Below are 14941 nucleotides of genomic sequence, written 5' to 3' on the forward strand. Positions count from 1 at the left end.
GAGATCCTGGTGCGGCGATGCTGAAACACCCGAGAAATGGCTTTGAAAAGGAAGAAAAACCCCGCAAGCCAACCAACCGCGTTTATTTTGTTCAAAAATAGGCGATTATCTTTGTATAAAATACCATCCAAATGGCTCTGCTGGTTATTACAAAATAGGAGATGCGGGAAAACAACATATTATTTCTTGGCTCTTGCGTTTGGGATAAAAGACACAGAAATCCTCTTTAAAATCCCCCCCAAACCCACACATCTCCCCCCAAAGTGGGGGGCAGCCCCATTGCCGTCCCCCCTCACTGTGCTGTTGCAGGATTGGGGCTCAGTGGCTATTGAGCTCTTCGGGAGGCTTTGGACCTGAGTAACTTGCCGGGGGTTTTAGATCCCCCCCCAAAATGAGGGTCTTCGTACAAAAAAGTATTACAAAAATAAATAAGTTTGACAGGGGCACTTTAGGTAGGTCCTACACATAAACACAGCTGGGTTTCACTGTCACTGCAGGGGGTGGAGTGGGGTTTGGCTGGACCCATCCTGCCCCTGCTTTGGTCTCATGGGGTGATTTGGCCTCTACCAACCCAAATCCCCTGGGAATTCCAAGAAAAACCCCAAATCCTTCATTTTTCTGCCCGGATGACGCTGAGTGGCCACATCCAGCAACAGACAAAAAAATGAACTAACAAAACAAACCTCAAATGCCCTAAGGATTATGCTGGAAATTAAAAAAAAAACATGTGTCTATATATATATAGACACACACAAACACATATTATATATATTGTGGATCAACCCCCAAAGTGATTTAGCTGCTTGCTAGCTACCTTGAAGAAAAAAAATCACATGAAATCGATAGAAAAAAGAGCTTTTCCCAGGGAGGACCCGGCTCAGTTCAAGTCCAAGGGCAGAGCAGAGGGCAGGGGGGGGCACGGGGCGCACCCTGGGCATTGAGTCCTCAGTCTCAAGGCTGGGAAAAGGAACAGTATAAAATAAAATAGAGAAATGCGGGTGTTTCTGCCCACACAGGCACGGAGGTAAACACAGCTGCCAAACGGGATCCACTTGGGATGTGGGAGGTCCTACCCAAAGCAGGGGGTGGCACCTCCCTTGGGGGACACATCCAGGGGACGGTGCCCTCCTGCCGGGGCGCTGCAGGTCTAGGACATCTCTGTCCTTTCCCGGCAGTTTGGATGGTCCTGAAAACAGATGGACAGATGGACTAGCGATGCAGGTCTAGGGCAAGCGGGATGGGGCGGGGAGCAGAACCCCGTGGAGAAGCCTCCAGCCCCGCTGCTGCCCACAGATCTGGCAGGGATGCTGATGGGGGAACCGCCCTCCTCCTTGTGGCCCCACCAAGGGCAGGGGGGTTTGGGAGGTCCCTCAGAAGAGGCAGGAGCCCCGCAGGGCGCGTGCCCGGCTCAGCTCGGTGGCCAGCGCCCGGCCCATGCGCGTGGTGGTGACCCCGACGCTCCGCGCAGCCTCCAGAGCCCGGCTTAGGGACCAGTCCAGCTCCTCCAGGCCCCCCCGGGCCGGGCAGCGGTGGGGGGCAGCAGCGGGCGGCTGTTCTGTGGGGTGCTGAGGGGAGACCCCAGCTGGGGTTGGAGCTGAGGTAGGTACCGCTGGGGAGCAGAAGCTGGAGAGAAGGAGACACATGCTTGGGTCTGCTCTCTGGGCTGTGACCCCCCTCCCCAGGGCTCTGTGACCCCCCCACTGCCCAGGGCTCTGTGCTTCCCCCCCCTCCTTGTTTCTCATCCCTCTCCCCAACCTCATCCACCTCCAACACCCAGCACCCATCTCCCTGTGCTCACCCCCATGTAGACCCCCCCCAAAAAGGAGCCAGGAGCTGTGTGACCCCCCCGCCCCATCCCTGTGAGCTGCCACCCAGGCTCTGTGGGCAAAGCAGCAGGTCCCTGGGGGGCACAGCCCCTCCCAGGTTCAGCAGTCTCCCCAGGGAGATGCTGAACCCCCATATAGCCCCTCCCACCGCAGAGCATCCTTACAGCACAGAGGGGACATAAGGCACGAGGGGGACAGGTGCCAGGCAGCTGATGGCGGCGGTGGCAGCGTTGGCAGCCGGGCTGGTCATCAAGTACCACAGTCCGGGATGCTCCGGCTTCTCGGCGCGGGGACCAACACGGGAGCCTGGGGGGAATGTGCCACCAGGGCCACGCTCTGCTGTGGGGACAAAGGTGGCTGGATGTCCTCAAGGTGTCAGATGTCCCCAGGGGGCTGCAGCAAGTGGCAGCCCGAAGTGAACACCCCCATGCTATGCTGGGCTGTCACTGCTGGGTGGAAACACCCATGTCCCCTGGGAGCGGTTGTCACTTCTGTCCTCAAGCAGTGTGCCAGCACTGTGCCAGGCGTCTGGGGGTTGTTTCCTGTCCCCCCACACCAACCCCCATGAGGGGACAAGCCATGCCAAGCATGTGCCACCCCCATCACCCACCATGTGCAGCTCTGTCCCTGCCGTCGGGCGCTGGGGCACCCATGGGTGCCCGGCACGTGGCGCAGCGCGTCCTCCTTGGGGTGCTGTGCCGGGACGGCCTCACAGCATCACCTGCCCAGGAGCCAGCTGCGGAGAGAGGAGCAAGGGTGTTGGGGACCGGCCCCGTGCAGGACGAGCAGGGGCACAGTGGGGTGGCCAAAGGGACACCCAGAAGGGGCTGGGGGGTCACTTACCCGATGGTGTCCCGCTCCTGTGGCACCGGGGGCACTCCTGGGTGTCCGACTCTTCTCGGGGTGCCGGGGCAGCATGTGGTGTCACCGCCTGGTACCGTGTCCCTGTCAACACCCAGTGTCAGTGCAGGGGGGACCCCAATGCGGGGGCAGCTCTCCTGAGCCCCGAGCACTGCCTGCTGATGGCACCCACCTGTGTACTGTCCCCGAAATGTCACCACACCCGGGGAGTTCTCAGGGCTCTTCTGTGGAGAGGGGGTGGCCTGCGCCCCGGCGGAGGGGGGGTCCGACTTGGAGGCTGTGGCAGAAGAGGGAGGAGTGGGGGGACCTGGTGGGTTCCTACCCCACATCCACAGGATCTGGCCCTGGGCTGAGCGCTGCTGTGTCCCACTGGGCCACCTGCCCTGTCCCATGGTCTCACAGCCCCCCAGCACCCCGCTCTATCTGGGGAAGCGGTGCTCAGGGAGGAGCATGTGGCCGCTGTCCCCTCCATCCCCACCCCAGGAGGGTCCCACTTACTGGTGTCCAGCTCCGGTCTGTCCCGCGGCAGCGACGCCGACCTCCCCCTCCTCACAGGAGGGACCCCAAGGGCCACCCTGCCCCGTGCTGGGGGACTCAGCTCCCTGGGGAGGGGACAGAGCCATTGTCACCAACAAGACACCTCATTGCCCCCTCTTGCATTTCCATCCCCACCACAGCCCAGCTGTCCACCCTCATGAGCCCAACCTCCCCCTGGCCACTGCAGAAACAGGACAACCTGGGGCTGGGGGTGTCCCCACGCCCACGGGACATGGTGCTGTCCCCAACCAGGGGTGGCTGCTGCCATCCCCCCCACGCCAGGGTCCCTCCTGCCACCTACCCCGAGGGTGCTGCGTCCTTGGGGGATGATGAGCTAGGGGTCACTGGCTGCCTCCTGCCCGGGGGGGCACAGGGGGCGGCTTTTCCCTTGGGATGGCTGCGGGAATGGTGCAGACTCTCCTCCAGCCGCCGCCGCAGCCGCCGCACCTCGTCCCGCAGCGCTCGGATGGCCTGGCTGTGCAGGACAGAGGCCATGGTGAGGGGTGCCCACGGCCAGCCAGGCTGGGGGGAGCACCCCTGGACCCCACACCAGCCCCCCAGTCCCACTGGCCAAGACTGAAGAGCTCAGGCTGTGATGCCCCTCAAAGCCAAGCCTGGGGCTCAGGCTCAGCCAGCCCACATATGTCAGGAGTTCAGAGGACTCAGCCCCAGCCCAGAGCCAGCCCTGTGAGAAGGAAAAATCTGCTGCTGCCCAATGGAAAATGCTGGTGCCTTAGAACCATAGAATCACAGAACAGTTTGGGCTGAAGGGACCTCCCCACCTCCCCCAGTGCCCCCCCTGCCATGAGCAGGGACATCTTCACCAGCTCAGGTTGCTCAGAGCCCCGTCCAGCCTGGCCTGGGATGTCTCCAGGGATGGTTCATCCACCACCTCTCTGGCCAACCTGGGCCAGGCTCTCACCACCCTTAGGGCCAACAATTTCTTCCTCATGTCCAGCCTGAATCTCCCTCCTTTAGTTTAAAACCATCACCCCTTGTCCTATCACAACAGGCCCTGCTCAAAAGTCTGTCCCCATCTTTCTTACCAGCCCCTTTTAAGTACAGGAAGACCACAACAAGGTCTCCCTGGAGCTTCTCTTCTCCAGGCTGAAAGAAGCCCTCAAAGCCTTTGGGGACTTGGTCCCTCTGTCATTTGGGGGGACTCAGCCCAGTCTGGGGGGACACATGGACACTCACTCACGCTCCAGGCGGGAGCCCAGCAGGTCACAGTGAGACAGGTCGAGGGATGGCAGTTTGGGGGACAGCGGCTCAGGGGACAGCGGCTCTGGGGACAGGGCGGTGGTCGCCAGGTCCCTGGCCGTGCTCAGGGGGTGGCCGCCAGCACTGGCGCAGCTTCTGCCTTCAGAGTCCGTGTGAGCTGGGGAGAGGGGGGGACAGTCAGAAGAGGTCGGCAGTCTGGGACATGGGGGTGTCAGCCCCAGAACAGACTGGGAGAGCAGAGCCAGCAAGTGGGGGGCACCCCTAGACCAGCACTCCAAGGGGGTTGGGGCACCCCATACATCAGAGCTGGTGTTCCCCCAAATCTCTCTCCCTGGGGACACAGCTCCCCACAAAAGCTCTCTACTCACTGCTGTTGCCGTCGGGTCCCCCCTCGCTGCCCCCGCTCTCTGCCCAACGGGGAGGGGAGCTGCTCCTTGAAGGGGTACTGGGGGGCTGGTGGGGCCCCCTTGTGCCATCCGTGGGGTAGATGCCCATCAGCACCGGCTCGGGGGGATGCGGGGTCGCGTCTCTCTTCCACAAAGGACGGAGGGTGGTGGGGATGGGGATGGAGGGTTGCAGAGAGCTGGGGGTCCTGTGGAGGGAACAGGTGAAGCATGCAGTCCCCACGGCTTGTCCCCCCAGCCATGTGCCACCCAGCACATCCCCAGCCCCCCGTCCCTGCTCTCTACCTCTCCCCCATTCCTGCTCCCCTTTGATGCCCCAGATTCCCCCAGACAGCCCACCCATGTCCCAAAATCCCCCACCCAGGGTGAGGGCAGGAACCCAGAGCCATACCTGGTGCCGTGTGGCCGGTGCTCAGGGGTGTGCGCGGGGGGTGACACCCTGCTGGCCTCTGAGCCCATGAAGCCACTGTCCGTCTCTGGTGACACGATGCGCTGATCCTGCAGAGGCAGCCGGTGGGGCAGGATTGGTGTCCTACACCCCAGGACCCCCTGGTAGGGTCTGGGGGTCCCCAGGACCACCTGGTGGGGTCTGGGGTGCTGGTGGATGGGGAACCTCAGTCTCAGGGGACTCACCTTGCTGGGACGGTGCTGGGTGACAGCGCTGCCGGCCCTGCTGCTGCGGTGGGACAGGGACACCCGTGGTGGCTCTGGAAGGCCCAGGGAAGGTTTGGTTGTGGCCGGTGGTTCCTCAGCGGTGACTGGGGACAGGCGGCCCTGTGTGCCCCCTTGCCATGGAGGCTCCTTGGGGGACAGTGGTGCTGCTCTCTGCTCTAGGGGATGGCTGTGGGGAGAGGATGGAGCAGGAGTAACAGGGCAGAGCAGCCTCAAATGTGGGAAAACACTCTGGTGCAGCCAGCTCTCCCATGGAGGCTGTTAACTCTGAAACCTACCAACGGCAGTGATGTAAAACCTGAGACATGACATAAAACCTCCCGCTCGCCCTGCATGGGGGACTTGTGCGTCCACAACACTTACAAGGGGGAGGTCTCGAGGTCGGCCCCCTCCTTTAGTGACTGTGTCCTGCAGGGGACATTGCTGGGGCTACTGTCCCCTGCTGTGGGTCCATCCACCTCCTCCAGGGACCCGCTCTCTGCCAGGCTCAGCTGCTCCAGGCTCAGTGACTCCGGCAAGGACTTGAAGTGCTTGTACCTGGGGGGGACCCATAGGCAGAAGCTGGTGCGGTTTGGGGACCCACTCCCTGCCCACTCCCCCTCATCCCCGCACAAGGGCACTCACTGCGCCAGCAGGTCGCCAAAATCCTCCTCCACTCGGAGCTGCTTGCGCCAGAGGGGTCGGGGTAGCCTCCCTGTCACCTCCTCGCTGTCCCCCACTATCCCTCGGGGACCCTCCATCAGCATGGGGCTCTGCAGGGCACAGCAAAACAGGGTCACAGAAGCATGCCCCCCCCAGCTGCAGCAGGGTGCCCCCGCCCCAGCATCTTCACACCCCCCAGCTTGCCCAGTTCACCTTGGGGCGTGGGGAGTGGGCGGCCGGCGGTGGGGAAGGGGCTGTGGGGGAGTGGGGCTTGGCTGAGGGCTGCGGGGGGGGCTGCACCCCAGCCCCGGGCTCCAGCCGCTCCTTCAGCTCCTCCAGCCGCAGCCCCAGCCAGAAAATCTCTCCTTCCACCACCCTGCAAGACAGTGACCATCAGTGCTGGGGTGACACAGAACCCTGTAATGCGGGGGCTGGCAGCACCGTGGTTGGGGGCTCTGCCAGTGGGGAAGGGGACAAGTACCAACCGGTCAGGATCGAAGTCCCCCGAGTCCCCCGGGTGCTGCTGTCGGGCTTGCAGGTACGCCCGCTCCAGCGCGTCTTGCGCCTCCTTCAGCTTCCTGAACCTCTGCGGCACAAGGGTGGTGATGTCCCAGCCTGGTCCCTGCCACCCCCCAGCCCCACCGTGTGTCCCCAGGGTGGGGTGTCAGGAATAGGCTCACACACCTGGAGCTGCTCCGGGGATGGGGGGTTCCCTGCCTGGATCCAGTCTTCAAGGGACTCAACCTGTGTGGAGAAAAAGGCTGAGCCTCCCAACTGCTGCAGCCCCCATCCCACATCCCCCGCTCTGGGACCTGCCTGTGCCTGCAGCTTACGGGTCTGTCCTGCCAGCCTCTGTGTCAGCGGGGTCCCCAGGGTCCCTGGGCAGCGACACAACCCTGTGCAGGTGGGGCAGCCCCCCCGAGGTGAAGAGGTGGAATGATTTTGGGGTGATGACCCCCCGTCTGATGGTGCTGCTGCTGGAGCTGCAAGAAAACATGAGGACAAGGTGATCCTGAGGACCCCCCCAGCACTAGTTCCCCAGACCTGGGGCAGGAGGGTGAGGAGCTGGAGCGGGGAACAGGGGGTGACCCACCTCCAGCTGGGGGGGCCGGGGTTGTGCTGAACGCCGCCGTGCTGGCCCGTGGGATGCTGAGGGACATGACGCGGCAGCCCGTGCCCACGGTGCCCATGGCGAGGGGCTGGCTGGGCCGTGGCGGGTCGGCGTACAGGCTCACCTGGGGAGGAGAGGGCATTTGGGGCACCCACCCTGCACTGCAAAGCACCCATCCCCATGGGGACAGCATGCAGGTGGGAGTGAGGATGTGGGTCACAGCTGGACCCCGTCTGTGCCTCAGTTTCCCCACCCGCACAGTGGTGCAGGAGGCAGTGAGGGTGACACCCCTGCCATTTCAGGGCTGTTTTGGCTCAGCCCCCTGCCTGGTGCAGAGGGGAGCCCACTGCTTGTGGGGAGGCACAACAGCCCCCTGGTTTTGCTGTGGGCTCTGTGGCAGCCTCACCCCTCCTCCCTGGGGTGGGGTGGCTAAACTGCAGCTCCCCAAGAGGAAAAGTGGGGTGAGGTGGGAGGAAGACACCCATGGGGAGGGGGAGCAGAGTGGGGAGACCCCCCGCAGCCATCCCCCAGCACCCACCCTGGCACCCAGACGCAGCTGGTCGATGGTGTTCTCAGCCTCCGCGTACTTGGTCAGCAGCTTGTGGTAGTCATCCTGTGGAGAGGGGACACACAGCAGGTGACGGCACCGGGTGCAGGGGACAGGGGTCAGAGGAGGCTGGGTGGGGGTCCCACGAGTGGGGGGCAGCCTGGGGTGCAGAAACCTGTTGCCCAAAGCACCCAGCTGGTGCAGATGTGGCCCTGGTTTCCCTGAATGGGAGTGACCCTCTCCCCCAGGGGACAGGAGGGCAGCCCAGGGGACAAAGCATCCCAGGTGAAGAGCATTGTGGGGGGTACAGGCATCCTTGGAAAGGACATGAGCATCTCAAGCATCCCTGCCCCCAGCCTGAGCACTGCCCACATCCCTGCCTGCTCACCAGCCCCTGCGCAGGATTGGGAAGGGTGACCAGTCCCACACCCCTCCATGGGTGACACAGGGACAGTCACTCATGGGACTGGTAACCTGCATCCCCTGGTCCCCCTCCCAACCCCAGAGACTCTCCCAGTGAGGAATCTCTGGCTGAACTGGGGGCGCTGGGCGTTACCTGCAGCTGCTGCACCAGCGCGGTGGCTTGGCGGGGGGACCTGAACTCCCGCGGCAGCTCGGCGGTGGCAGTGGGAGGCTTGGGGGGGGCCCCCTCCCCACTGCTCAGCAGCACCTCCCGCACGATTTCGGCTGGGGACTTGAAGCCGACAGGGCCCCTCGGGGCCACGGGGTGGGGGGGCAGCACTCTGCCCCGCGGCGGCCGGTAGCTCTGGTCGATCTTCACCCGCGCCCCCACCTTGGAGAGGTCAGGCAAGGGGTGGTTGAGCCGCCCCCGGCCATACTGGGTGTACTGGGTGCCACTGGCTGTGCTGGTGCCTGGTCCTGAGGGACCCCTTGTCCCCTTGTCACCCATGTGCCGCTGCCGGGGGCTCAGGGACCGCGATGGCCGACCAGGTTGGGGCAGCAGCACCGCGGGTGACGCTTTCTTGGGCACCTGTGACCTGTTGTGCAGTTGGGGTGCAGCGGGGGGCCCAGCACTCCAGGGGTCTTTGGTGGGTGTTGAGCCAGGGGTGCCAGGGGCCGGCAGCCCTGTCCCAGCCAGCTGGGGCTTGGGGACAGGCTCAACGTTGGTGGCATCACAGAGGCCGTTGTCAGAGAGGTGCAGCTGGAGGCTCCGGCTTGGGGTCCAGCCCTGCCTGTGTCCCCTGCTGGTGTCCCCAGACGTGTCCCAGCCCCGGTGCCGGCGGGAGGGGGTGGTGGGGCTGTGGCTGACGTCCGACAGCCCTGAGATGTCACCACCATCCGTGCTGCAGCCGTGGGGCTGGCAGAGAGCCCGGCCACCCCGCAGCACCTCGGGGCTGCCGCTGGACCCCGAGCCCCACCGGCCCTCATAGGAGAGCTCAGCATAGGGGTCCCCATCACTCTCTGCCCCCCAGGGCCCCTCATCCCCCCTGGAGCTGCCCCGCTCCTCCTCGTCCAGGTGCTGCCGGGGGTGCCAGGGACTCTCCTCCACTGCGGACCCCTCCTCCAGGTCCTCGCTGTGTCCTGCAAAATACCCACGCAGCGGGGCTGCCACCAGCCGCAGGCGTCCCTGGTCCCCTCGCAGCCCCCCTGGCTCCAGCAGCTCCTGGGACACCCAGGTCCCCCCATGAAGGGGGAGGACTCACCCCACGGTGGGCTCCTGGCCTCCTCCCCCAGGCCGATGACCCCATCCTCATCCATCCGCCTTTCAAAGTCGTCGTCTTCCTCCTCCTCCTCCTCCTCCTCTCCCTCCCAGCGCGTCAGCTCTGTTTGTGTCCAGTGCAGCCATGGTGCCGGGCTGGCCATGGCCCGCGGGCACCACGTCACTGTCACTTGTGCCGCTTCATGTCCCAGCAGTGGTGGTGGCGGGCTGGGGACCTCCTTGTTGCAATGTAGGTCACATCATCGCTGCCTTGTCCTGGTGGGGCTGAGGGAGAGGAAGGGATGCTCAGTGGGACACGGTGGGCAAGTTTGAGGTCCCCCCACCCCGTTGCCAGGGTTTCACCTGTCCCCCAGGCCCTGGGGACAAGAACAATCCCTCACAATAGCAGGTGACACCCTCAGGCCACCCTGCGTCCCACTATCAGCACCAGGAAGCCAGAGCTGCCGCATCCCCCATGGCCACAATGGTTCCCAGAGCCCCCCAGGGCGACACCAAAAGGCATTTCCCCCAGAGACTGGGGGCACCCAGCCTGTGACAGCACCCTCCAGATGTCACCCTGGCCAGGCAACCATGGCCTGGGGACCGTCAGCGGTGCCACCGTGGCACAGGACAGGGCTGGAGGGGTAGGAGCACCCCAAGGTCCTTTTGGCTCTGGGGGGCTGACAGTGAGAGGGATCACGGTCAAGGCCTCGCACACTCACTACACTGATGACCTAAAAGCAGGAGCTCGCCCTCGCTCCGCTCCCCGGGGTGCTGGGGTTCCCCGAGCCACAGCAGCGGATGGAGAGGCACCGGATGCCGAAAACCCAACCGTGAGGGGGGTGATGAGAAACCAGGTTTTCCCAGCAATGTTGTTGTGGCTGGATTTGAGCCCCCACACCTCAGTTTTGGCCATGGGGTGCTGGAGGAGGCAGCTGCCAACGTGCTGGTACTGAACACCATGCTGGTGTCACCAGCATCACCCCACAGCATCCCCACCCCAACACCAGAGTGTGGTGGAGCAACCAGCCCCAGGAGGGATGCACTCACCCCGTACCAGCATCCCCCCAACATCCCCATCACCACGACCCCATTGGGAGTCCCCAAGCACCCCAAAACCTCCCTGCGCCTGCGGGGTAGCTGAGCTTTTGCAGAAGTAGGAAAACCACGCTGGGTGCTTCCTGCAAGTTTGCAGGCAGCCGCAAGATTTTTAACCCCATCAAGCCCTGCGTGGCAGGGCCCCATCCCCCCTTCTGTGCTGCTTTTCATTAAAACCTTTACTTTTTTTAAGCCAGTTTGGAGCAAAATGACGAAGTAAAATGAGGTGGATCCCTGAAACCAGAAGTCATTGGGATGAGGGTCCTCCAGGAGGACAAGCAGCTCCAAAATTTAGCCATATGGCCCCAGAATTCAGCCAGGATTCACCCATATCCCCAATTTCCAAGGGGGGTCCACTTGGCCCCCACCCCAAGATGCTCCCAGGGAACACCGTGGCCGTAACCAGGCACCCGGGTGCGTCCTGGCACATTTGCAAGTGGGCAATTAATCCAGCTCGTTACTGTGTAATTAGTGGCACACGGGGGAGAGCTTGCGCAAGCTCGGCTGCTAATGAAACCACAGCTCGGTCCCTGGGGTGGCTGCATTTAACTGGGGGGTGCTGTGATGATCTGGGGGTGCTGCTGGCATGAGGATGGTGGTGATGAGCAGCATGCTCCAGGAAAGTCTTCTAAGCCCCGCCAAAGCCTCAGATCTGCAAGTCCCCTGGTTTAAATCCCACAATTAGTGGGGTTTGGGGTTATTTTTCAGGAGCCAATTGGCATCAGGGTCCTCAGGCATCGTCGTGCTCCCAGCCCTGCCTGCATCCTTGGGGCTTTATGGGCTGGGAGCAAACCTTGAGGCATCCCTTAGGGTCTTGAAAACCTTCCGGAGAGTTTGCAGAAGGTTTTTTTACCCTGTACGCTGGCCAGGCAACTGCACTTTCTGCACCTGGAGATGCTCCACAGCTTCTCTTGCCTCCAGGGAGGACTGGGTTGCCCATGGGATGCATCAGGCTCTGCGGCTTCTCAACGCAGCTTAAAGTGCGATTTTGGCTTTAGCCCCTCTCTGAGGTTGGATGTTTCCAGCCCCAAGCCCTTTCCCACATCCCGGACCAGAGAAGCAGCACAACAAAGTGCCCCCCAACCCGCCTCAAGCCCCACAGCACCCCCAAGAGACAAGGAGCCCCAAACACCAGCCCCAGCTGGGGGAAAGGAGCCTGTGGGTCCCGGTGTCTCGGGGCAAAGAGGGTTAAAATGTTTCCTACCCAGTCTGGTGCCCGGATCATCCTAACCCGTACACCATCGGCTGTCACCCCCTTTCTGAGCAGCGTCCCCCCGAGCTGAACTGCCCGCAACAGCTGCAGTCCGCAGGGTCTTGCAAATCCAGTTGCATTTATCGCTTTCCCAGAAAGTCCCTCCACTGATGGTCATGGTGGTGAGAGAGAAAAATCTAGGGGTATTTTTCCCCTTTAAGTGAGTTGCTCGCTGTTATTGGTAGCGCAGAAGGGCTTGAAGAACCATGTGGTTACGCACTCGGGAACCACAAAGCAAATGCAAACAAAGGGCTAAAAAGAAACTTAAAAGCATCAGCTGGGAAATATCTTTTACACTTGAACTCTTCTCTGCCCGAGACCTTCGGACTTGAATTCTGCCTTGGGGGGTGCTTGGGGTTGTGATGAGTGCTGTCAGGTCTCAGCCTGTCCCTGTCCCCTCATCTGTGATCCCCTGCACAGGCAGCTTCATCCTCAGCCACAGTTCAGTGCTATGGGACAGGGACGTGCCGGGCTGAGACCGCCAAACTCATTGCACGAGTGACGCAGAAGAACAGCGTTGAGGCCGAGGCCCCGTCACCACTTCTGGGTTTATCGGTGGTGACAGCAAAGGAGACGCCGCATCCACCGCCCCAGGGCTCGCTCGGTGACATTAGCGGGGGGTGACAGGGCTGCTGTCACTCTGCCTTCGCTGCTTCATCAACCCTGCGCACAGCAGGCGGGTTGTGGGGGGCTCTAAGCCCCCACTTCCATCCCTGTGGCTTGAAGGCGACATCCCTTGACTGATGGAGAATAACCCTGCCTGTGCCCCAAAATAAAATAGCCATCCATCGCCCAGGAGGGGGGTTAAAGACCCCCCCCCGGGCAGAGGATGGCTATTCTATGTTCCTGAACCACCAGCTTATCTCCCAGAGGTGCTGGGCACCCCTATCCCTATAGGGATCTACTAAAAAGACCAGGCTAAAAAGCTCTGCAGCCCGAGGCTCTGCAGGAGATGCTGCATAAACACACACATCTTTTTCTGCTCGAGCGTCTAAAAAGCCCCTCGCAGTCAGCGGTGTCACCCAAAGCATCTCTTTTGGAGGGGTAAGGCGGCCAAAACGGCCTCTACTTGGAACTTGGCGAGGGGCAGCTGCACTCCAGGAGGGAGGAATTCCTGGTTTATAAAGCCTTTTTTATTTTTAAAGCCCACAGAGTCTCGTTTTTATGAGCGTGAAAGAGAGCAGAGAAGCGGAAACGCCGCTTTCTTAGTTTGTGCTGTTTCTAAGACAAGGGAGAAACCATCAGGGTGAGGAGGAGCTCGACAAACCCTCCTCATCCTCTGAAATCACACACGCCTGTTACTACACCATCGCTCTTGAGCCCATGTGTCCCCAAGTCCCTCTGCCTGGAGGGGCCGTGTCCCCCCCCAGCTCCCCTGAGCCAGCACATCCCCACATATGGGAACCAAAACCCCCTGGAAACGGCAAAAACGGCTTCTCTGCATCACTCGGACTGGAGCGAAGCCTCATGGCGGGGCAGGGAGCTGTGTCCACGGCCACTTTTCTACCTCCTAACCAATACAGGGCCCTGTCCTTGTTGGGGACAGCATTGTCCCCAGGTCCTGTGGGTTTACACCCCGGAGTTGAACCCCAATCTGTCCGCCGGAGGCGGGGGCTGCTGATGGCCATAATGCCTATGAAGAGCGGCCTTAATCCCCGTCTGGAGAGAGCTGCCATGGAGTCGGTGGCACAGAGATCCCTTCTTATCTCAGAGGTGGCAGAGGACACAGGAGGGCGGTGGGGGACACGGGAGGGCAGTCAGCCCTGAGCAGTGTGTAGGGGGGTTATAACCAGCAAACAGCATCATGCACCGACTGCTAAACCCTCCGGGGAGTCCATAAACCCCCCCTGCCTGAACCGTTCTGAACGGGTGCTGCAGAGCAAGGGAAACCCACGACACCCGCAGGCACCCACCGACTTTAAGGAACACAGCTGCCCTTTAAATAAAACAAGGAACTGAAGCTGAAGGTAGCTCTTGCAACTTCCTCGGAGGAGCCGCAGGCAGCGACACGGCCTCGTGTCCCGCAACCTCCGCGCTTGGCTTGGTGCCGCCCTTCGTGGCCGTGGCCACGCCAGCCTGATGAAACCCTCCCGAAATCTGCGCACAAACCGGGCGGCAGATTCGACCTTGGGCGGGGAGGAAGCACCGGAATAAGGAAAGTTATGACAAGTTTTGCCTTGGGCCATGAAGGCTCTGATGGCGTGGGCAGGACACATGTTGGTGATGAGCGACACAGCAGCGTGTCCCACGCCCTCCCGGTGCATCTCCGCGGCCGCAGGGACCCTGGTGGGGCTGGGGGTTCCCCGTCTTCATCCAGGGACCTCGACCACCTCCCAGCTGTGAGTCAGCCCTGCCAGAGCCGGGCTCAGCAGAGCCGGAGGGTGCTAGATGCGCCCCCCAGGATGGGGCCAGCCCTGAGAGCCCCCAGCTGTGCCCCCAGCGGTGCCCCCAGCGGTGCCCCCTCCTTCCCTCCAGCTGCAGCAGGCGCCTTGCAGGGAGCAGCCACGCAGCGCTGGCCCCACGCCCCGAGCCAGCTCCGGCCCCCCGAATCACAGCTGGGGCGGCACATCTGGCCCGGGGGCACCGCTGGAGGGGAACCGCTGGAGAGGAACCGCTGGAGGGGGCCCCCCGCCCCACGCATGCAACAGCTGCCCCGCGGCCGCTCACCTGCAGGGTGGGCGCGGCCGGTCCCTCCTCGCCCGGCTCTGGGCGGCTCCGTACGGCGGCCCCGGCCCTGTTCCCGTTCCCGGCTCCGTTCCCGTTCCCGGCTCCGTTCGCCGCCGCCGCCTCCCGGCCCGGCCCCGCCGGACAATAGCGGGTCCCGCCGGCGGCGGGAGTGGGCGGGGCCTGCTCCCTTATTAACATCCCTTCCGTTCCTAGCCAATCCGCGCACGCCGCCGAGCGGGGACCGGAAGGTCATTAGCATAAACCCGCCCCACCCCTATATTTGCATAACGAGAGGCAGACGGCCAATCAGAGCCGTGGCTTAAGATTCTCATTGTCATAATTTATGCAGCGCGGGCACCCCCTGCTGGGGCGCGGCGGGGCCGGGGTTGCCCCATTCCCGGGGATGTCCCGCGGGGACGGGAATGGAGTCTCCCCTTCCCGGG

At 62.6% G+C, this 14941-nt stretch overlaps 1 protein-coding gene across 1 annotated transcript; it reads right to left on the reverse strand.

The window, feature by feature from the left end:
• Nucleotides 1–66: 66 nt before the first annotated feature.
• AKNA (AT-hook transcription factor) lies at nucleotides 67–14757 on the reverse strand. Its single transcript, XM_065853521.2, is given in 23 exon segments — nucleotides 67–1623; nucleotides 1991–2165; nucleotides 2437–2562; nucleotides 2670–2771; nucleotides 2860–2964; nucleotides 3186–3289; nucleotides 3526–3699; nucleotides 4422–4602; nucleotides 4814–5037; nucleotides 5241–5347; nucleotides 5483–5690; nucleotides 5885–6058; nucleotides 6146–6273; nucleotides 6377–6539; nucleotides 6649–6749; nucleotides 6848–6907; nucleotides 6980–7146; nucleotides 7257–7398; nucleotides 7813–7887; nucleotides 8378–9363; nucleotides 9486–9728; nucleotides 9731–9766; nucleotides 14499–14757. Coding segments are annotated over 23 exon segments (4293 nt in total). The 3' UTR covers nucleotides 67–1370.
• Between the last annotated feature and the right edge of the window lie 184 nt (nucleotides 14758–14941).

The sequence above is a fragment of the Patagioenas fasciata genome, chromosome 20 (genome assembly GCF_037038585.1).
Source record: "Patagioenas fasciata isolate bPatFas1 chromosome 20, bPatFas1.hap1, whole genome shotgun sequence".
Lineage (NCBI taxonomy): Eukaryota > Metazoa > Chordata > Aves > Columbiformes > Columbidae > Patagioenas > Patagioenas fasciata.